This window comes from Pezoporus wallicus, unplaced genomic scaffold (genome assembly GCF_028554395.1).
Source record: "Pezoporus wallicus isolate ANWC-B61680 ecotype Strahan unplaced genomic scaffold, APGP_CSIRO_Pwel_v1 scaffold_2584, whole genome shotgun sequence".
Taxonomy (NCBI): domain Eukaryota; kingdom Metazoa; phylum Chordata; class Aves; order Psittaciformes; family Psittacidae; genus Pezoporus; species Pezoporus wallicus.
This window is the reverse complement of record NW_026642851.1, coordinates 13,234,771-13,257,294: the sequence shown is the minus strand read 5'-3', so window position 1 is coordinate 13,257,294 and position 22,524 is coordinate 13,234,771. Positions and strand designations below refer to the sequence as shown.

General features: G+C 38.0%; 1 protein-coding gene across 14 annotated transcripts in view; it reads left to right on the top strand.

The window, feature by feature from the left end:
• PARD3 (par-3 family cell polarity regulator) overlaps positions 1-22,524 on the top strand; it is a 450,998-nt gene that overhangs the window by 302,130 nt on the left and 126,344 nt on the right. For all 14 annotated transcript variants that reach the window (XM_057432818.1, XM_057432824.1, XM_057432817.1 and 11 more), the window contains 2 exons: positions 487-714; positions 6,522-6,738. In XM_057432818.1, the coding sequence (XP_057288801.1) occupies positions 487-714; positions 6,522-6,738 (445 nt within the window). The remainder of the gene's footprint in view (positions 1-486; positions 715-6,521; positions 6,739-22,524) is intronic.

The following is a 22,524-nucleotide window of genomic DNA, read 5'->3' as shown; positions in this document are numbered from 1 at the left end:
AGTCAGGCTACTTTGCAAGACTGTTGCTCTAAACACAGTAGGATTCATGCCCATAATCTGCTCTCTGTTCATCAGTTGCTACAACTGATGAAATTTTCTGCTCAAAGCAAAAATAATTAATAATGTTGTTTGATACTGTTAGATATGTATCTCTGCTGGGTTTACGGGCTATGTTTTTAAAGCCCTGTGATTACTTTAGCATTCAGATATTGTTTAAAATAATAGTAATGGATGTTGGTCTCTCTTCACTGACTTGAAAAGCCAGGCATTGCTAACGTTGTCAGTTTCGTTGCCTATGACTTGACATACTCATTCACTACTGAGACCAACAAATCTGTGGAGAATTCCCTACAGATTATTGAGAGATGATGTGAATAATGTTAAGCGTGTCCCCAGAGACTTTCAGGATGGATATGCATAATCAAGCATGCAGTTCTCAGTACTAATTCTAATTACTTTTTTTTTTTTCTCCTTTAAATCACTAAGGTTCCCCAACCAGAGATGTGGGGCCTTCATTAGGTCTGAAGAAATCCAGCTCATTAGAAAGTCTGCAGACAGCCGTTGCTGAGGTGACTCTGAATGGTGATATTCCCTTCCACCGCCCGCGCCCACGAATTATCCGAGGACGAGGCTGCAATGAAAGCTTCAGAGCTGCCATAGACAAATCATATGACAAACCTGTAGCAGATGATGATGACGAAGGCATGGAAACTTGTAAGTAAACTATTACTGTACATAAAGAATGTTAACATAGGATAATTCCTTTAGAAAATGATTAAAAGAAGTAGAAGATAATTTTAGGATTTTAAAAGAATAGAACTAACTTCATCAAATATTTTCCAGGCTTTTTCCCTCCATATGTATTAACATATTGCAGCACTCTGTAGCTTCCTTCCTTTCTAAAATAAGAAAATAGGACTATTAGGAGTGTATTTACTTAAATTACTCTGAAAATTTTCTGTAAGACACCTAATTAATTTACTAATGTAAATTAGAAAAAATATGCAGAAAGACAAAGAAAACTCTGAATTTATGTTACAAAAATATGTGCATCTAACTTTGAAAGAGTACATCTGTAAATGTACATATCTGGGGGAGGGGAAAGGGAAGAAATCACTGTCCTTTAATTACAGTGAGTAAGGCTGGCAGATCTAATAAAGTATAAAGTTAATGATCAGCTATTACCCACCCTAATGGGCATTCATTTACATTTTCAGTTCTTTAACCCGAAATATGACCCAACATGTGGAGAATGTCATTAACATAAAAGAATCACTTCAAAGCTAACCTTATCATTATTGAGCTGTGTAAGAATGGGCTGGTAAAATAGTATGAATGGTAAATTACCTCAATCAGGGGTTGTATTAAAATCATTGAATTTTTAACCTTCATGTTGTACTACTTTCAACTTGTCACACACCAGCAGAATTTTTTTTAATCAACCTCCAGCTAGTTAGAAGTTTATGAATGAAGATGATGGTGGGGAAGGTTGAAATAGTAAAATATTTAGCCTGAATGCTAACAGAAAAGGTTTGAAGAGAGATTTCTTTCACTCTCTGCTTTTTATAACTTTCTTTGGTTTCAGAAAGTCTGTTTTGTAAAAGTCATTCCCTAATAGTCTTGTGTAATCAGTCTTTGATTTTCTTTTTTAACTCTTCGATTTTAAAAAAAAATCTGCCTTTTTCTTAAAGTGTTCTGAGACTGAAAGGGAGGTCATTTTGCCAGTCACTTTTCTCAAGCGTAGTTACAAGCAGAATTAATTCTGCTTCACTTTTCCAGCACCTAGTAATTTCATGCAGCAGCGAGGCTAAATGCTGGTCTGGTGCTGCTGGCTGTCAATCTATTTCTGGCCAGTGGAAGCACAGGTATGATAAAATGGGTAGTGATCCTACTCATTCTTCCAAACTGCATGCCTATGGGCTTTTGGGACTTAAGACCATGTTTTTCTAAAAGGCCTTGTTTGGTTTGAACCCACTGCTAGTAATATCCTGTTTTGAGCCATCAGATATAGAAAGCTTATCCAGACGTTACAGATGGTTTAACTTCATTTGATCAAAAATATAGTAAAACTGTTGTCATGAAATGCTTTCTAGGTGAGTATAAGTTTATGAGACTACTGTAAGGTTTTTTGAGCTTGTTGATGCAATGCATAGAAAGTAGCAAGGAACTACTTGGTGGCCTCGTATCCTTTGCATGGGAGTAGCAGAAACCAGACAAAACCTTCTGGCTGAAATCGAAATACCACGGGATGAGTCTTTGCCCTCATCTCTCTGTATGAAAGAAGTCATCTAGCACTGGTGAAACAAAAACCATCTCAGTGTCGTAGGAGAGCAAGAGCAAGGATGTTCTCAAATCTCATGGTAAAGACGGGTGAGAAAGGTGTGACCAAGTGATATATGTTGAAGTACTTGTTCTGCAGAGTTACTTGTGTTTTAAGAGCTTTCATATGTTGTAATAGAACATCTAAGAAGTAATCCAGAGATTTGCAGAGCCAGGTTAATAGAAGCGTATAAGTAGCAATGCAAATACGGTCAGTTGTTTGGACAGAATCCAGTCCTCAAGGTCTTCTCCTTGTCATGGTGGCCACGAGAGCTTAAGAGCTGGCCTAGCCATTTTGCCTGTCTTTCTAAAAGTGCGTCTGTATCTATGTTAAAACTGAAATCACTGCAGTCTGCTCTACTTTGTGTAAATTACACATGGCTCTAGGTTCCAGAGAATTTAACAAGTGTGTTCAGGTGGACAAATTCTGGGCACATATGAGTACATAGAAGTTAATTTAACAGTCTGGTCCTAACATAACTAATATGCAACTGCTGCCATAACAACCTTGCTAAGTTTTTTTTTTTTTTTTAATTGTATTTAATTATTCCATAATTGTTTTAAATTAAAATGTGGCTTTCTTACGTTATAAGCCCTAGGCAAACATGGTGGTGGTCAATTTACCGATGCCCTTGAAGTTGGATCCATTTGTCTTTAGCTTTTTTGAGCTTTTCTCCTCCAAGTGTTTCAGTGTTAAGAGTGCTTCTTTCTTCCAGACAGTTTCTTCCAGACAGTGACCCTCCTTGGAGTAGCAAATAATAACACTGCAATGTATTTTATAGAGGAATTCTTAACGTGTTGTCCGCCCCATGTACAAAAGCCATAAGCATACAGGTAGCATATGTGGCAAAGGGGCTGACTCTCTTCTGAATGTACCTGCTTTTCTCGGAACAACCTGCCAATAAATAATTAAATGTAGGATGTAAGTCAGATAGAAGTGACCAGCTCTGGGGTAACATTTTATAGAATATTTGAGAAGATGTGTGTGTGAGTTTTAATGGCTGTAAAGAAGTAACATTTGTGGAAAGGTGTGGGTGTTTGCCTTTTATAGATCATTTTTCCTGCCTTTTCTTGTTGGGTTTCCTCCTCCAACCCCCCCTCCCCCCCCTTAATACTTGAAATAGCTGACTGGAAGGAAAATATTTATCTTTAGTGTCTTGAATGAGAACAAGGCATTTGAATTGGGAGAGATCGACAAAGCTTTCTAATCTTTTGCTGAATCTTAATTGCTAGAATCTAGGGCTGTATTAAATATCACAATATGAAGCCTAGAAGCTTAGTGGCAAAATAGCTTCACATTAAGTAGCTTTGATTCCTCATGTGCATCTTTTCCATTTTATGGGCTAATTAGGAGAATAGCTTCATACTACCTGTTTGTGTAGTTCTCCGTAGTACAGTATGGTTCATAAAATGACACTAGTTTTGAGGTTTAGTTGATGTTTAAAGTATACTCCAATTTAAATTTTTGGCTTCAGCATCCTGAATGGGGAGGCAGGAGGTTGCAGGAAAGGAAGGAAATAACACCACCGAAACAAATACATTCTGTGTTTTGCAGTAACCTGATGTCATTACTGCAACTTAAAAATTAGAAGTTTCATTTGTAGCCTGGGCTTGAATTTTAATTAAGCAGCATTTGCATTTGCTCTAAACACTTGCAATTAGGTGTTTGTTAATTGCAGAATGACTGTGCTGCATAAAAGTGAAACAAGTTTCTTCATGTTGAATCCTTTTAAGAAGTCTTGAAATCTGTTTAGTCCAGTACAGACACCAGTGTTTAGTCCAGGAAAACAGGCATCCTGGTTCACAGGGCTCAATATAAGCTATGGAGTTAATTGCAAGCAAACTGTGTATGATAGATAAATATTTATTGTAGCACAAGTGTGGAAAGGAGGCAATATTCTTTCCATAGAATATGCAAAATAAATAATAAGAGGAAGCATTGTTATGACAGGTTGCTCAGCAACTCAGCATAGCACAGGACACTTAATACATATTTAGGGTTAATTTAATATGTTTTATCTCAGTGTGAACAACTATAGATCAAAATTGACTCATCTTTAAAATTCTAGCAGTGAAAGTACCACATAAACATTTTACTTCAAAATTTGTCAGAAATTTAATAGTTTTACTAATTATATCCGTTCGCAAGTCCAATCTTTAAATGTCTAGTTGTTTTTTACTGAAACAGATTGTAGCTATAAATTAGCATGCAAAAAAAATTAGCATCTCTATTCTAAAATGGTTTTCCACTCCTCTTTTAATAATAACTAAATATCATCCCAGACACTGACTAAGAAACACTGTGACCAAAAAGAGTACAGGTACAGCTGTTAGAGGCATGTATAGGAGAGGCTTATTAATTTTCTAAAATAGAATTACCCAAATATTAGAACTGTACCTACAATTGAGAAGCTGCATCATCCACTTATATCAGTTCTGAAAACAACATGAAATGCCAAGACCTGTCCTCCCCCTCTACCCCTTTCCTCCGCCTTTTTTTTTCCTGGTTGTCTTTACTTTGTAGTACTAGTTGAGTTTCAGAATTAGTTATTAATGTTGAAATTTATCCATTGTGATATGTTTTCTTGAAATATACCTTCCAGACTTGGAGAGTATTTAAAGAATTCTTGGGGTATTCAGAAAATAAGTGCAAGTCTAATGGACAGATCTGTGTATTGTAAAATCATTGAATAAACAGTATTTTGCAGGCAAGTATCTGAGAGAGAGAGAGAGAGAAGAGATGATATTGAATGGCTTTCAGTCAGTGATTTGTAGACTTTTCAGGTTCAATGAATTACTTCATTGAAGTAAGGTGAATATGGGGATGAATAAGGTGAATATGGTGAATATGAATGATGACTAAGAAAGTAGATATTCTATGATTCTACAGTAATCTATGAGAAATTTCTGAAGAATTACACACAACTGTTGGCTGTAGAAGAGTCGCTGAGGCCTAGAAACAATAATATTGGCAGGAGCAATTATCAGTAGTAGTAAATGTGCTAAACTGAAAAAATGATTCCTTTTTTCCTTCTATAAGGCGTAGCCATTTCCAACTCTTACTGAGCACATAAAAAAAAAAAAAAAGTCTTTTCCATAGACTGTGTATATGCAAACCAAACTTTTTCAACTTCTACTGCCAGGAGTTGTTTGGAGCCTTTGTATTCATTAGAGTTACAGGAGGCAGCACAAAATATGCATCCGTGATCCTAATTTCTGCTTTCTGCTGCCTGTTGGAAAACTGGGAGGTGGTGTAGCCCTACTTATGATGTGATGATATAAAATGTTAATGCTCCTGGAAGGTCACAGTTTCACCAGCCATGCAGTATAATTTTTGGACTTAAAGTTAAGTCAAAATGATTGCAGGATTCTGACCTACGAGCTTGATGTGTTTTTTTTCTTTCTCACTAAGTTACTGAAGGAGTATTCAGGTTTTGAATATATAGTCTTTTTTCCTAATTTTTTCTCAGTCGTTCTGTAAATGCATGTGGTCTGTTAAATCTAGCCTTGGGTATATTTAAAATTCTCTGAGTCTTGGTTTTGGATTAGAAACAGGAAAACTGTTATCTGCCCTTAAAGGATTTTGCTTGTTTCACTGGATAGGATCTCCCCACCCGAACTTCCCAGGCTGCCTCATCTCAACCAAGAATAAAAATCATGGTGCATGATGTGTTTTAAACTGCTCCAGGAAATGAAGTAGCATGACAAAACCATTATGTTACTTGCAGCAGAAGAAAAAGTCTATTAAGGCTCGTATTGAGCGTTAACAGTCCTTAATGACTTTCATATTTTTTATGAGAATATTCCTAAGAATTTTCTGACAGAATTTTCTGCTGCACTGCTGTTGCTTCTTCCTTCAGTTATTTCTAAAGCTCTCCTCAACTGATTTAGGTCCTGTGACAAAAAGGTCCAGCTAGCATCACTTTGCTAATCCTCTTTATTAATCCATTCATTATTCAGAATACCCACAAAGCACAAATCATGTTTTGCCGAGTATTCTACGAAGGTGATTTCCTTGCTTTTAAGAGTTTAATGGTGCAAGTAAACATTCCAGGAGACCCCTATATGAGCTGATACTGATTAAAAGAAAAAAATGTTGTGCATGTATCCTGCTTCAAAATACATTATGGAATACACCAGAAAGCCTTCTGCCCTTGTTGTTTGTTCTTATCCCACTGATGTTTCTTAATATGTGCTTTCAGTGGAGGAAGACACAGAGGAGAGCTCAAGATCGGGTAGAGAATCTGTGTCCACAGCAAGTGACCAGCCATCCCACTCGTTGGAGAGACAGATGAATGGAAGCCAAGATAAAGGTGACAGAAAAAAGGCTGGAAAGGAAAAGAAGAAAGATCGGGATAAAGAGAAGGATAAAATTAAGGCAAAGAAAGGAATGCTGAAAGGCTTAGGGGACATGTTCAGGTAGGTGCTTGCAATCAAATGTAGAAGGAATTATAAAAAGAAATTTCATCTTTTAATTGCTCATTTATATTGTGACTGTTTGCTGAGGCAATATTTTACTATACAAATATGTTCATAATGTATATAGGCTAATCTCTCATTTTTTGAGGTGTTGAGTGGTATCATGAAAGGGAAGCAGCTTAGAATGGAAGGGAACAAGATGGCTGGCAGGCTAAAGGGGCTGCAAAGGAGAAAATGGTTTTAAGCAACAAACTGCTTTGTCTTGGAGAAAGTCTTTGGTGACATCATAAAACATATCCTTTGACAGGTCAAACTATTTTGGGGTTTGTTTTTTCCTTAAACTGTGCTGTCCCTAATACTGTACCCAAAGCTTATGTGTTAGTAAGTGAGCGTTTTTCTTTGGTTTGCTTTGCTATTAAGACTGGTATCATGAGGGCATGAGATGAATCGGTTTAGAAACCAGCATGCTCTCCAAAGGAAACACAGGAACTAAATAAGGTTGTGTGCTTTGAGAACCCACAGTCTAGAGAAGGGGTCAGTGAAAGTCTCGATTTTTATCAAGCACTGAGTATGTTCGAAAGCAGTGGTCTCTCCAGCAGACATAAGTGATCTGAAAGGAGCAGACTGCTGAGGGACACCCCGCTGTTCAGGGTAAATGGTGAAACATGACAAACACCTTTGATCATTTGTGGGAAAGGATCAGAGAGCAAGAAAATCAGTCTTTCTTTTAGCTAGCTAGAGTAAATAAATGTACTTCCAAGAAAAAATAATATTAAAGCAGTGTTTGTTTTCTATTGTATATGCAGTGATTCATTATTTAATTTTGAAGTGAGATAACGGTATTATTTTAAAGGCTAACTAACAATGATTCTGGTCTGAAAACACTTAAGTGAGTTTCAGTTACCTTTCATCCTGTTACCTACTTTATACTGTAAAACATTAATTGAACCTATGTTGTAACTACCTAGGTTCTTGAGACTTGTTCTGTGTCTGTGAATCATATTACAAAATTAGTTAACAGAAAAAATAGTTAATTAGAAATATTAATTAGGAGAAAAAGTAGTTACTAACTAGAAAATATTGGTTATAAAATGTGTTTAGAAAACACAAATTAATACAAGGTTTTTAGCACTTGACACAGAACACCAAAAGAGTCATAGGAGATAGTCTCATATGTAAGATGGGAGGAGAGCACTTCATCCCGATACCTTGTGAGTCCCACAGGGATGCCCTCTTCTTCTGAGTGTTTGCCTAAATTTAAGCCTGGAGCAGAACGTTGCATCCCATGCTGGGGAGGGTGAAAGGTATGAGATACCAAATGCTGACTGGTTCTTTTCTGCAGTCTTTGCCATTTCCATACACCAGAAACAAAAGGTAAAACTGAGGTACATGATAAAGTCTATGGGCTGTAAGTAGCTTATTGGATACCATGAGTGCTACCTTGAGCTCAGGCCCAAAGTGTTTACAGCATCTAGAAAGTTTGGGCAGTTCCTTGGTCCTCAGTTTCCTCCTCCTGTGTAATGTTCCCCATACCCAAAGGACCAGTGAGATTGCGGCTTCATTTTACAAGCTCTGGGACGTAGGCAAAAGGCTGACTTAGAGGGGGTCCCATCCAAAGAGAGAAAACGTGCATTCCAGAAAGCCAGCCTGGTGTGGGGCTCATCAGCTCCTCTATGCCCTCCAGTCTTAGAGCCTAATGTCTGACGTTCCTCTGTGGCTTTGGATGCTCTAGATGGAAATGAGTGTGAAAGTGAAAATTAATACTATTTTTAATCAGGTGCTCCCAGCTGAATAGGAGGTAACCTCATCTGTATGCTTGATGTAGCACTTCTGAAATCTTTACTATAGAAATAACAGTAATTTGACTGATAGGAGGATCTGATGATCCCTTTGTTGTTTGCTCTTCGTAGCACTCAGTGTTTCCTTGAGGTTTTTTTTTCCCTCGCTGCCATTTCTGAGTGAACTTTACTTTTCAGTTTCCTCTTAATTAACGTGGGAGCAGTGCTATCTCGACGCAGTTGACTCCTTCTGGATCTGTAAATTAGCTTGCACCTTGTCAGCCCACCCAAGAGAGATGCTTCTGGCAAGCAGGAAAATGCTGATTGAGGGAATTAAGCATTATGCCTTATTTCCACTCCGCGCTTGATTTGCTTTGTTGACAGGCTTCTCAATAAAGTTTGAGAGATGGGCTTTATTATGTCTGCAAGATAAGCTACTGCTCCTGCCTATAACATGCTTTGTATTTATGTGCATCTGACATATATCATAGATATCAAGTAATCACTGAAAGAAATTGTGAGATAGAAAATAATGATGACTGTGACATTTAAAATTCAAGCCATGATCAAAGCATAATTGGATGTTTTGGTTCTATGCAACATTGTGATTTTTTTGTAGTTCTTTTTCTTTTCTCTTTATTCATTTTTTTTCTTCCTTTTCAGTGCTCTTATCTTACAATAATCTTTCTTCATTAGATTGCATGGAGAAGAACACTTGCATGATGAAATTGACTGTTAACTGACACTTTATCCCAATGTCTGTATTTAGCCAAGGGGCTTTTTATTGCCTATATGCAAACTGGCAGCTCATACAGTGGAGTCTATGTGATGTATAAAAATGAGTCTCCTTGCCTTCAGTTAAAATCTCAGGATTTGCTACTGGGATCTTCATTACTGTACTGTGAGATGGAAACTCCCACTAGAAAAACCCAGGTTACATTTATCCTTCAGCATCTAGTCATCATTTCCGAGAAATCTGTGTGTGGTTCAGCTAGCAGGTTAAAATCGTAAGTAAATCCCTTAAACACTGCCATTGTTCTACTGCTTGCATTAAACATAGTAAAGAGGATGGACATAACCAGGAAGGAGAATTGTAGAATGCAGGGTGCAGCTTGCATGGCTCTGGCATGCATACCTCCTGTTATTTCCAGAGGACCTTTGCTGACATTGGGCTGTGGACAGTCTGAAAGTTTACTCTTCTCATGCGACATAAATCTGTCTGAGCATATGTGTGTTTCTTTTTTCAAATTGACATTTCAGGGCAGACCAGAATAATTTATTTACATTTGTCATTTGGCTGAGAAGTCTCTATCTTCACAGATGAATATAGGGCAGAATTTAACCCATAAAAGTGTTGAACAAAAGCATAGGTATATTGGAGGAGATGCAAGTGCTGTAGAGCTTTGCTTATACCTGAATGCATCTGTTTTACCTGAATAGTTACATCACTCTTGTCTTATACCTCAGTAGGATCATGTGCCATGTCCTCTGGCTGTAATAACATACCAAATGAGAGGCTGTGTGATTCCTTCTTCTTCATTGCTGGCATTTAGCGGGTACCTGGACAGACACTGCTTGCTGACAAGTATTTCAGTACTTTGTTTCACTACTAAAAACACTTGAGTGGATACATATTTTGCCATCAGGAATTTATAAAAATATGTATGCCTCTCCAAGTACAATCTAAAATCTGTTTACGAATTTCTGAGTCTACTTTTGTTTATTTTTAAGTAGAGATTTTGATTCTTGATAAAAGTCAACATGAGAAAACCAAAAATTTGATAAATAAGTAATTGCAGTGCTGCCTTAAGGAAGAGGCTTCACAGTTTCAAAGCATGCACCTGCAATTAGTGCTGGTAGGGATACATGAATTTGATGGACTTCTACCATTCTTTGACTTTCCTCTCCTGAGAGAGAGAAACTGTATATGCTGCTGCCTTTTTCCATCCTCTTGCTCCTGTCACACACAGGGTATCTTCATTTATGAAGGTGGATCCCCTTAGGATGTAAGATAGGGCGATCTGAGATTATTCTTATTTGTAGGTTTCTGATGATGATGAAAGACAAGTCTGCTGTGCTGCTGCTGCTCCCTTATGAACTGTGTACTTCATTCATGCTTATCCCCAGTGTACAAGCTTGGATATCATTTCTAGATGGGTGACTGCACTGGTGAAGTGAGAGGTCAAAGGTAGCTGAAGTAGTAGCTCCACCTCTTTCCCCAGCTTCCTCAAGCCATATGTAATTTTCCTCTATGGTCAACCTTGTACCATGGTACTCTAAGACAATGGCATCACTATGATTATGTCACTTCTGGGGAGAATCATTTTTGTTTGAAAGAAAGTAGACAGCCACGCTCTTAATGGGGAGTTTGTATGGGAGGATTCTCATTGATAAATTTGATGATACAAAAATATGTGCAAGTGATCTGTTGCAGGAGAGGATGTGTCTGAGGAATAACATCTTTAGAAGCAACAACTACCAAGATGCTGAGAATAAGGAGTAAAAAAGGTAGCTCTGGGTTTCCAAATGGTGCAAGGGGAGTAGCAGGGAGGCCAAGGTACCTAGTCATGTTTTGCTGGAAATATTGGAGGGACAGTCGCTCACTGCCTGATAATAAAAACTTGCGGAAACAAGCAGACCTTTTTTGCAAGTGGATTTGCAAATACAAATGGTATGTTTGAGTTTATGTGGGGGACTGCCCAGAGGAAGAAAAGACGGTGTGGAGGGTATGCACATTGTATCTTAACCTTGAGTTAAGCAAGAAAATATCTGCATTGGTTTTGGAGGTGGCTTATGGATTAGGTAATGCAGCTGTGGATAAATATGTTACATTTCTACTGTAGGAATTAATATCTCAGTCCCACATAAACATAACTTTTTAGTGGAGAACATAAGCACTGTGTATGGAAGTTCATGGAACAAGACAGTATGCTTAAAATTAAACATGTGCATAGGTGTTTTTAGTACTGGAATTGTTTGAGTATTTCAAGATCTGGCCTATAATGTTGATGGAGATGCAAATCCATAACATATGGTAACTGATCTTTAATTCCTCTCTTAACTATTGTAGCACACAGGTGGGTAAATTGATGCACTGGATAGCCAATGCAAATGTAATATTCTTAAATTACCATTAAAATCTAATCCTAATTAGATTCAATTACATTTAAAATGATTACTGGGAGCCTTGCACTGTTGTATCTTCCAGTTCTGTGAGAGGAAATAGATAATTCAGTTTGCAACCTTGTTTAGCTGAAATCAGATATACTGTTCTATTTTTTTTCCCCATACAGCTGCTTCCAAGGTGCACTGGACATGTCCAGATTCATAAACGTATTATTTGTAGCTTTGAATTACACATTTCAACCACATTAGCCATCTGAGACCTCTGACTGGGCATTTGAGAGAATAACCTACACGGATTACTATTGCTTGTTACATTACTTACTTGTTTTGCCTATTCTGATTTTCATTGAAGCTTTCTCAACTGTAATGTCTGTGAGGAGATGAAAAGCAAATCACAAGGGTTATACCATTGATTTAATAATTACCTTCTTTCTCTTTCATTTAATAACAACCTTCAGACTTTTAAGCAGGCATTTGACAAAAAGGTATCCGAGTTGTGTAAAATACTGTTGAATTATACCCTAATCAACAGGACAAACTCAATAAAATAAAATCTGTAGTTTGATTTTACCATTCAGTACCTTAAGAAGCAGCAATAATGGTATTTTTGTTGGAAGCATGACTAATAGGACTACTTCGTATTGGTGAATGACACTTACTGGTGTATGGACTTAAAAGAAAACATGGGAACAAGCTCTGAAAGTTAGAAATATTTTTTTCCTTTGTGCTCTGCTGGTGGCACAAAACAGCGTAAATCTTGAGCCCTAGAACATAAAGAAGGAGGCTATTGCGTAAACACCTGTCAGCAGAATCATTTCAAACTTGGAAGCTCATTGCTGGCACACTGAATTGCGCTTGGGTTTGCTAATGTTCATCTGAGAATGTCGCCGACAGCTTGCGCTGCTTGTACTGAGACTTTCATCAGAAACGCTAAGCTGGGTCGTTGCTCAGGTAAATGGGATCTGGGGCCATTTGTGCTCTGTCTTTTGCCTGCTACTACTATGAGCCAGCTGGCACAACTATCATTAAGTCCACATCTGCTTCTCCTCTTCTGCCACCAGCTAGAAAATGTGCGGCTCACTACAATCCTAGATACAGGGTCTGAGCATGATGCCTTTTCAAGCTTCAGATGAGGAGCACAGTCCTCATCCTGGCTGCAAGTTGGGTACTGTTGATGGCACTTTCTTTTTGTGCTGCTCTGGGCTACTTTGTCCTGATCCATTTTCAAAGTTTCATCCAGCCACTGGGACACACAGAATCAGAAACGCCTTTCAAATGAAATCAGCCATACAGCAAATTGTCATCTTTGATGCAGACTTGTGTATCTTAGGAATGTCTTTCAAAGCATTTTCATATTCTTCACTTCCTTCTTTCCAATTAAAAGTAAATAAGGGACTGAAAGAGATAAGCTTGATTGAAAGTAACTTTTCTTTTTTTGGAAAGGCAAGCTATGCTCCTTCCTTTCTCTCTGCACTTTTTTGCCTTCCGTGTTTTCTGCTGTTTGGTGCAATCCATTGCTTTGAGGAAATGTTTGTTCCATTGCCTCTAGCCCCAAACACACCGACTTTTGACTAAGATGTTATTGGGGCAAGGGGCAAATTTGTATCTCTAAACCAAACAACTTCACGTAATCTGTCAGGGGTTTAAGGAATGCAGCTTCATTAAGTGGTTAGTAAACTCTATGACTTTTAAACGAAACACAGAAAGCAGTGGAATGCGATTGTGTGAAGGAAATTTGAAGTGAGAGATTAACATAATCGTATGTGGCTCTCTAGTTTGTCATTCTGACAGAAAGCAGGGCTTTGCTGTATGTATTCTTAACACTGGATTTTTCCAGAGTAAATCTGATGGGGCTATACAGTTTGGGGGTTTCACTGTTTTAATTTCTATAGAATCAGGGCTTTCGTTTCTAACATCCATAAGTAAGTGTCAGGATGACTTGTTACTAGAGACAAGTTTATAGTGGCTGATAACATATTCTCCCAGTATTCTTCCTCTGCTTGTCAGCAAGTTTAAATGGAGAACCTTTGACACCTACAGCACTATCTCTGCCTGCAAAGCAAGCGAGGGAGGCAGGCGGCGTGACAGCTGAGCCCTCTGCCATCCTGCCCAGCGTTCTGCAGCACTTCTCTTCCAGGCCTGCTGGATGAATATAGAATGCAAGTGTCAAGGATGACACCTACTTTATAATCTTTGCAAAGCAAGCCTTTTCAGAGAAGAATTTGTTGACAGTTCAGAGAGTCAAAGTCAATTTCAGTTTTAGCTTGTATAGAAATAGGGTATTTTTCTTCTACCTGATGTGGTAATTAAAGACTAACTAGGCAGTGTGCTAGTCCACAACAAAGTGTGGTAAGTAAATACTGTCTTGAGACATGAAGGATACATTCAATGAAAACCTCTGTTAATGACATTTGTTTCGTTACCTGTTGGAAATGTTCATTTGAAATTTAATTTTCCACTGATAGCACCCATGCATACATTAAGGATGCAGTGGATTATGTTTTTAAAACAGAGTCTTCTTTGAAAATCCTTTTTAAAAACAGGAATAGGAATGTTGCCTTAGATGAAAATTAATGCAAACTGTATATTTTTATAGCTGAAGATGACATAGGCCATTAAGTCATAGTTACTTGAGGTACTTAAGTTGGCAGCTGCAGGACAGCTGATCTTATTCTAAAAGACAAAACTCCAACGTACTACTGTCTTTCATTTCCCAGAAGTAGTGATCTGTATTCACAGTGCATTGTCAGGCTGATGTCTCCTGTTAGGATTTCCACATTTCCTACTGTTGTGTAGAGAGATAGTCATTCAAGACAAAATTATAAAACACTTCAGTGAAAATGGCAAAATGGGCATAACCGGTATGGTTTCTGGAATAAGATATACCAGAATAGAAATAAGCTGTGAGCCCCTGCATTTGCCTGAATGTAGTAAGAATATATTGGTTATAAGCTTTGCCCTTGCATTTCCCTGAATGTAGCAAGAAAATAGTGAGTATAAGGTATGCAGAGGACTTTTTTTTTTTTGGCTTTTAAGTTCTTATTTCAGGGAAAAATAAGAGGCACAGAAATTTTATAGAAAGAATAAGAGAGGAGGAAATATTAGAAATAATGCCAATGGGGTATGTCAGTAGTATCTCCCCCTTTGAACCAATTGTTAACTTATTCTGGATGGAAAAATAGAATTAGGAGGAACTGAAGACATTGAAAATAACTGCACTCTTAGAGTGATTCAGGCAGGAAGCTATCTCTTCTTGGTTCAAATCCTACTCACAGCACTTCAGCTTCAACATTTCATCAACTGAATTTCACACCAGTTGAGTTTCAAATATCTCTAAGTATGGAGACTCAGAAGCCTCTTTCAGAAACCTGTTCCAGTGCTTAACCTCTCTCACAGTGAAAAATATTTGCCCTCAGTAAAAGGAGATAGGAACAAGATACATCAAATAATCACTAGTACAAAAAGTCAATATGTACTTATCCTTCTCATGGGGAAAAAAAAAAAAAAAGTGGATGTACGATAAGTTTGTAAGCAAAAAAGTTTAATTTCAAAGTATTTTTGTGATTATGTGATTACCCTCAGGAACTTACTGCCCCCACAGTTCTTGAAAACCAAGAATATGGGAAATAATGCAGCTAAGCATGCATTTGCGACTCTGAACCACCCATTGCATGGTAAGAGTTAAGGAAAAAGTTATCTGTAAACAGGTTATTTTTACTGTGCTTCCAAGCATCTTTAAATTGTCCTAGACTGTCAACTATCAGGATATCAAGCTTGATTGGCTGAAAAAAATAGAAAATACCCAACCAGTGAAGCTGTGGGTGCCCTCTCCCTGGAATTGTTCAAGGCCAGACTAGATAGGGCTTTGGGCAGCCTAGTCTAGTGGAAGATGCCCCTGACTGGCAGGGGGGTTGGAACTAGATGGTCTGTAAGGTCCCTTCCAACCCAAACCTAATGCTATATGGTGCTATGAATAGTATCTGATATGACCCACTGGGATTGAAGAGGTGATTATTTTCTGTGCAGTTTATTGTAAGAACATAAAAATACAGCCACATGGTGTTGAACGATACACAGCAAGTCCCTGTACCTAATACTTTGTTTCTGACAGTGATCAGGAGTAGCTCCCAAGGGTGGGGTATCAGAACAGGGTAACTATAGCAGTATTTCCCAGGTCTGTCTTCCAGGCTTTTAGCAACCTACAGCTGAAGGATTTCTTAAGGTGATGCCTTTGGGCTCAAGTACAAAATACAGTGTCTGTATATTCTGTTCTGGCCATTTTGTCCTGTTGCTGTCTATTTGGGATATATTTACCTAATTCCAAAATATTAACAAAATTTGAAGTCTGTCACATACAAAAAAATGTCTTTTAGGTACTGTGTAGAATGACTTTTCTATCAAGGAACCGTTTTTACATTACAAGTGCAAAGACCTGATTGCAATGCACTACAGTAGATCTGACTCGTGTAAGTATTTTATGGCACCCAGGTAAGCATGTTTGCAAAGTAGTAGTAAATCTTTTTGATGTGCAGTAATGTTTCAGTAGTTAATGTAGTGTTCCACTGCATATTAACTTTTACTGCTTCTCTGCAAACTTACAATAGGCAGGAGTGCAAGAAAAAGCTGTAGATGTTTGCAAAATAGACCCTACTGGAATGCATTCAGTTCATGAACTAGTTTTACGGTGTACGTTTGGGCTAACTGATGATGTGATTAAGAGTAAATTTTGGAATGTTTGCTTCTGCAGAAGATAAATTCATAGTTTCTACAAATGTTAACACCTTTTTTGGTTTTCAAGATTTTTTTTTTTTTTTATTTTTTATATCAGTCTTGTAGCTCCTAGTCCTAAAAGGAAAAAGAATGTGGCGTGGTTTCATGGAACTACTTGGTGGTCTTAACTATTTTCAACAAATATAGTAAAATACTACTGATATGGCTGTTTTAAAGGGGTTTTATTATATATTGAAAGTGTGTTGGTAATACTGCATTATTAGAGAAGTTCTCCATCAAAAATAACTAGTTCAGTAGATTTATTAACTTCCTAAACCTGGCTTTGTCAATGGAATCTGCAGTTAGTCTTTATATTGTTTGTGCCTGCAAAATGGAAATCTGGAATTTGGCAGGTTGCTTACACTTCCAAAGAGGAACTGTTTTTATGGTTTAAAAACGGGATAGTATCTTGTCTATGCTAAGGTTTCCACGGGGTTTGATATCCTATGATGTTTCCTGTGTTGTAGAAATACAAAATATTTGTATTCTAAAAACATATACTGTCTATGGCTTCCAGATGATGCTCAGCTTAGTTTGATGGTAGATGGATGACTGAAGATGTAGGTAGATTTCCTTTTCTTCTGCTGTACTTAGCAGCACTAAGTACTTACCAAGTACAGGTAGTACTTAGTAAGAAAATGTCTAATCAGAAATAAAGTTTATGGATTAGGTCTAAAAGTTCTGAAAAAGTGGATATAATAACAAAAATACATCTAGAATTTTAGTTGTGTCATCATTTTTGAGTATTACAATAATGGAAGTAGTTTATTTTTATACCAACTGCAAGTGCTTCTAGCGTACTCAACACCAGGTATTTAGCATGCAAGCTGAATTGCTCTTACACATTTCAACAGCAGCATACCACAAATAAATCTCAAATGTTTCACAATGTTATTATAGATGTTATCTTTCTAAATTCCTGAAATTCAGAATGCAACATGCTTCCACAAGCAGGAGTTTCAGATATAGTGTTACAGTTAAAGTATTCTTTTTCTGTGATGTTGCAGAGCAAGTAATGATACCAACAGTATTATCATCTGTAACTGTTTGGAGTCCTGATATCATCTGTGGAGCTCCTAATACTTTGCTAATTCTGTTTGCCTTTTATAACTGCAAAAGGAAGAAAACTGCTTGCTTGAGATGAGTAAAATGCAGAGACTCAGTGCCAGTTCCATCTGGGTTTTTTTTTTTTGATGTTTTTTTAAGATTTGTTTTATGTTATATATACTCAGAAGAAATACTGATATGGCAGTGATAATCACTGAATACTGTGTGCAGTGCCAAGCATGAGCAGAGCAGATCTCATTTGGAGAAGAACTTGTCAGGAACTGTATATCTTTGATGTCAAGTTTGGGTTTCTTTTTAACATCATCTGTGTGGGTTTCTAACTAAACATAGGCCCAGTCAATCACAGTGCCTGAGCATGCACGAATGTGTATAGAGCGGTCCAGGTCTGAGATTTTCTGTGCTAGTAGCTTACTTGCATGGGGGCGGGAACGTAAAAAATGTGCCATCACCCCATATGTCTTGCTTCGAATTAGTCCCATGAAAGTCCCGGTTTGTGCACCTTTTCAATCGGAAATTTCAGCTCCCAGCTTGCCCCATCAGCAATTGATATAGTCATTTCAACTGTAGTTGTCATGAAGACAGCTCAAGCTCTGAGTACTGGCAGCAACAGGATGCTGGGCATCTCCAGGGCTCCAGGTAGCTCTGGGCAAGCGTCAGTGCCAGCTGCTGTGGGGACTCACTGCCAGACTGACTTCCCAGCAAAGATCCACCTGAGTATTGTTGCAGTCTCTCCAGAGACTGTTTGTTCCAGCGGTGCTGCTGCAGTGCAAAATCTCACTCTTCATTTTCCACCTAGAGATCCCATGGCTGTAAACTAAATTTTCATGCCACGGGGCAGAATATTGGCTGATAGAATAGTCAGAGATATGTGAAGCCAGCAGTGGCATATTAACGTATTCTAACCAGAGCCTTGGGTCAGGCTACATCCTTTGTCTTAGCTCTGTCTTGTAACAAACTTCAAAATAATGTATCTGTAATTTTTTTCTCCCCCCCCCCCTTTTTTTTTTTTGTGGCAATAATGATTCAGGGGTATTCAATGAAGCTTGAGTTGTGCCCTGAAGCACTTTGTAGAAGTATCCTATTGGCAAAGGAATTTGATCTATCCCCAAGGAGACTTAAAGGGCCACATAGGTGGCACTGTAGGACCCAGGATGGGACAGTGGATCCTAAACTGTAGTCTACAGCCACTAGCACTTGGATGCTGTAGCTCAGCAAGGGGAGTTACTTTTTGGTATTGTAGGCATCCCCTGAGAAGAGAATGGCAGCTGTACATTTGTCTGGGTTTTAAGTATGTTTTAGTTAAGCTTGCCTCACAGATTCTACAGTGTTGTCTGTTTTCCTTTGCTGGAAATCACCTATGCCTTCACTACCTCCTGTAAGTGTAAATATGTGAATGAGGAGTAAGATATAGACACATCACCTATTGCTGAATTTACCCTACAGAGGTTATTTTCTAGGAGATGTGTATCAGCAAAGATTTTCAGTAACTGACAGAAAAAGTGTTGACTGACATACTAACATTTGTAAGTAATGAGATCTGTAGGGAAGTTTTAATCTTTGGAAGGTTCCAAATGACCTGCCAGTATGTTGGTTAACTTCTTTTGTGTTTGTGTTAACCTATGCTGATTTTATGCATTGTAATTGCAAGGCTGCAAGCCTAAGTTGTTGGAATAATGTTACTGCAATTTCCTTGTCTAACTAGCTGGTGTATTACATTTGTGCCCTCATTTCTTTGCCTGTTGCATGTGCTTAGTGAGCATCTTTAGTGATTTTCTTGTTATAGCTCACATTTACATGAGCCGGGCCATGCTCATATATACGCCTTTCAGTTGTAAAATGGAGTCGTGAAGACTTCCTATTACTAAGGGTTGGGTTTTTTTCATCTTTTCTGCCAGGAAAGTGTTGAAGCAAATTTCCCTTGCAACTTCTCTTCCCCCACCCCCATCTCTTGAGTGCCAGTAAAATGTTGGTTTGGGTTTTTTTTTTTTATTTGATGTTTCATTAGCATTTCTTATAAGGTCTGCCTTTAGACCAGTACCCATTTTCTAAATTGTACTTCTGTAGGGTTGGAAAAAATCATGGTAACCAGATGCAGTATTTGTCTCTGGCCTGGCAAAGTGTTAGATTTAACAAAAGAAGCTAATAGGAATGTTCAAATTGACCCTTCTCATCATTTGGACTTCTTGGAGCTCAATCAGTCGCTCATTATTGTGTGAGTTATTCACACAGAGGCAGAAGTGCTAGTATTTCTCATAATCAGCCCTTGAGCCAGACATAATTTGCAATTTTGAAGCATTGTATTTTGAAACAATAATGCATTAAAATGAACAGAGCAGGAATTAGAAGTATAGTTCAGGAAAGAACGCCTGGAAGAGTAGCCATGGTTTAAACAGTCTCTGTAAGCGCTCTCAGTGGACACTGGTAATTAGAAGCATACAATATAGCATTATTAATACTGAAATTGGTACACAGTTCTTAAACTAATCTGTGGACTATGACAAATGCAGTAACAGAAGTGTGCCCATCTCGCTGTGTGGCTGTAGGGCAGCTGCTGTCAGGCAGAGAGCTCTGGGGTAAGGGTTTGTGACCTGCTCAGTACAGTGTGGGCAAGGAACAGTCGGGTCGGCTGGGCTTGGCACTGAGCACACAGGGAAGGAACAATTTACTCAACTCGGATAAATTGCTTATGTTATAAAAGAATAAGTACATTCCAGTTTAGATAGTCAGGCACCTGTTAAAAGTAGACTGCTGCTGATGCTTAGAATTTGGGATTTTTTTTTAATCCCTGTATAAGGTCTTAATTTATTGCAAAGTATGTCTGGTTCTATGTATGTAGTCTGTGAAAGACAAGTTGATGCACTGGAGGCCTTCACTCAGACTCTTTCAGGAGCCTGCGCTTTGCTTTGTAAGTGCCACTTTTTTCCTTGGTTTTTTTTTGTTTGGGTTTTTGGTTTTTTTTTTGTTTCCAATTTGTATTTACAGTTTTTTGATTACTGTTTAACATCTTACTGACCAGTACTGAATTACCTAACAGGGCACTGCAGTCTTGATGGGCAAATTTTGTCTGACAGGGGGGACAGAATCATTTGTAAGTACATTATACAGCAGAAATGAAAGGATACATTGCCCATTAAGATTATATTATCTTTTAAAAGACTGAATTAGCTTGGCTGTGTCACATGTATGAGCTACTTTCTTCAATGACAGATAACAGACACTTAGTGTGTCAAATTTAATTTTAGGGCAAGTAACTTTGTGGTCAACAACCACTCTCTTTTTTTAATATATACACAACATTAAAGAGTTTTTGCCACACAAGCAAACTTTATAATGGTTAGACTGTTATGAAACATCCATTAAAATGTCATGTATTGCTTCTGTGGTTGCTTCCATCATTGACGATTACTAACACAGTTGTATCTAAGCAGAAGCTTTCTTTTTTATTCCTGACTCCTTCAGGGATGCCGCAGTCCACAGTTTAACAGGTTTTGGCTGACCACCATGAAAACGAGTTATTTATGGTGACTTTTAGTACATTGTGGTATTGCTTGCTGAGTTGATTTGGCCAGACAGCAGAAGAATCTCTTGTCTGTCTGCTGACTTGTTGCTGTCTTTCTGATATTATCGTTGTAAAATTATCCCCACTTCCTTTGTCCTTCTCAGACAGCTTTTAAAGTGCAGTAGTTTGGATTAGTTGTCAGCTTTTTTCTTATTTCTTGTGATTTACTTTTTTTTTTTTTATTTATTAGAGCTCTCAATGGCTCTAGCTAGCTTTAGGCAATCATGAGTAGTAATGCAAGAAGATTATCTTCTGTTTAGAAATTTGCAAACAGATGGTCTCTCCTTAAAAGAAATCTGTTTTTAAAAGTTTCACCATTTTATGCTTGAAGTAAATATTACAAATGCTTAAGTTGTGAAAAGAGAGCGACTTGGTGTGAATAATATTCTGCCTGTTGTGTCATGCCTTTCAGATAAAGATATCAAAACTGTTTATGAAAATAATTGAATGAAACCTCATGACATGTCTCTTGGTTTGGCATCATAACCCTTTTCTATGAAGTTGGGCTATTGACTCAAAGACAGGCAGATGAAGCTTCAGTGGCTGGAAACGGTTACCGATGCCATATGTTGTTTCCACTTGTTTCCAGGATGTTGTCGTGGGAATCACCAGTGATGTTGCACATGAAGTGTTGCGATTTGTGTGCCATCCTGGCTGTTGGGTTTGAGTAGCCCTAGTTCAGTGCGATGTACTAGAATCTCTACCTGAACAGTGCTGAAAAATGATATTTAATATTTGGAAAGTGAGGCAGAAGCTGTTGAGAGAGAATGTGTAAATAAAACACAGAAGACCTTCACATGCTTTACGGTACACATGCACAGGGTGGTAACTTCAGAGATGGATGATAATTTGAAGTGGTAACCACTTGAGTTCTCATGCTTTTAATTCTTATATTCATGGCTGAGCACGTGAGTTTATTGCTTGAAGGCAAACATCATTGGTCTGAAGAGGTAAGAGTATACCTTTTCAGAAGTGTTCTTCGTGAGTTAACTATGTCCTTTTCTAATACACTTTTCTTGGTTTGGGACAGCAGCGTTGTGCAGGAACCCACCTGGCAAGGATCTTCTGCTGAGTATTGCACCAGAAGGACAGCTGCTTTATCAGTTTTAACATAGGCAAGGAAACTTGTGGAAAATTAAATGTTACAAATGTCCATTTTAACTACTTCCCCAAGTTCCTACATCAAGATGCCTTGCTCCTGCTGCCTGTACATCAGTGCCTGTACAGCAGTCGTTCCGCTCCCTCATAACCAGTAGAATTTGATCTAATATTTTGATTACATGTGATAACTGGCTGTTTCTAGAAATTCATTGCAAATATGTAAATGTTTGCATTTACAAGCATATTTTTCAAAATAGCACTTGGACAATTCTGCTTGGAGAGGCAGGCTTGTAAATCCTCAAGTCATCACTAACCAGGGCGATTTTTGTTTGAACGCTAAGTTGAATCCTTGTTTATGCTTATTAATGTCTTTTTAGCAACAGA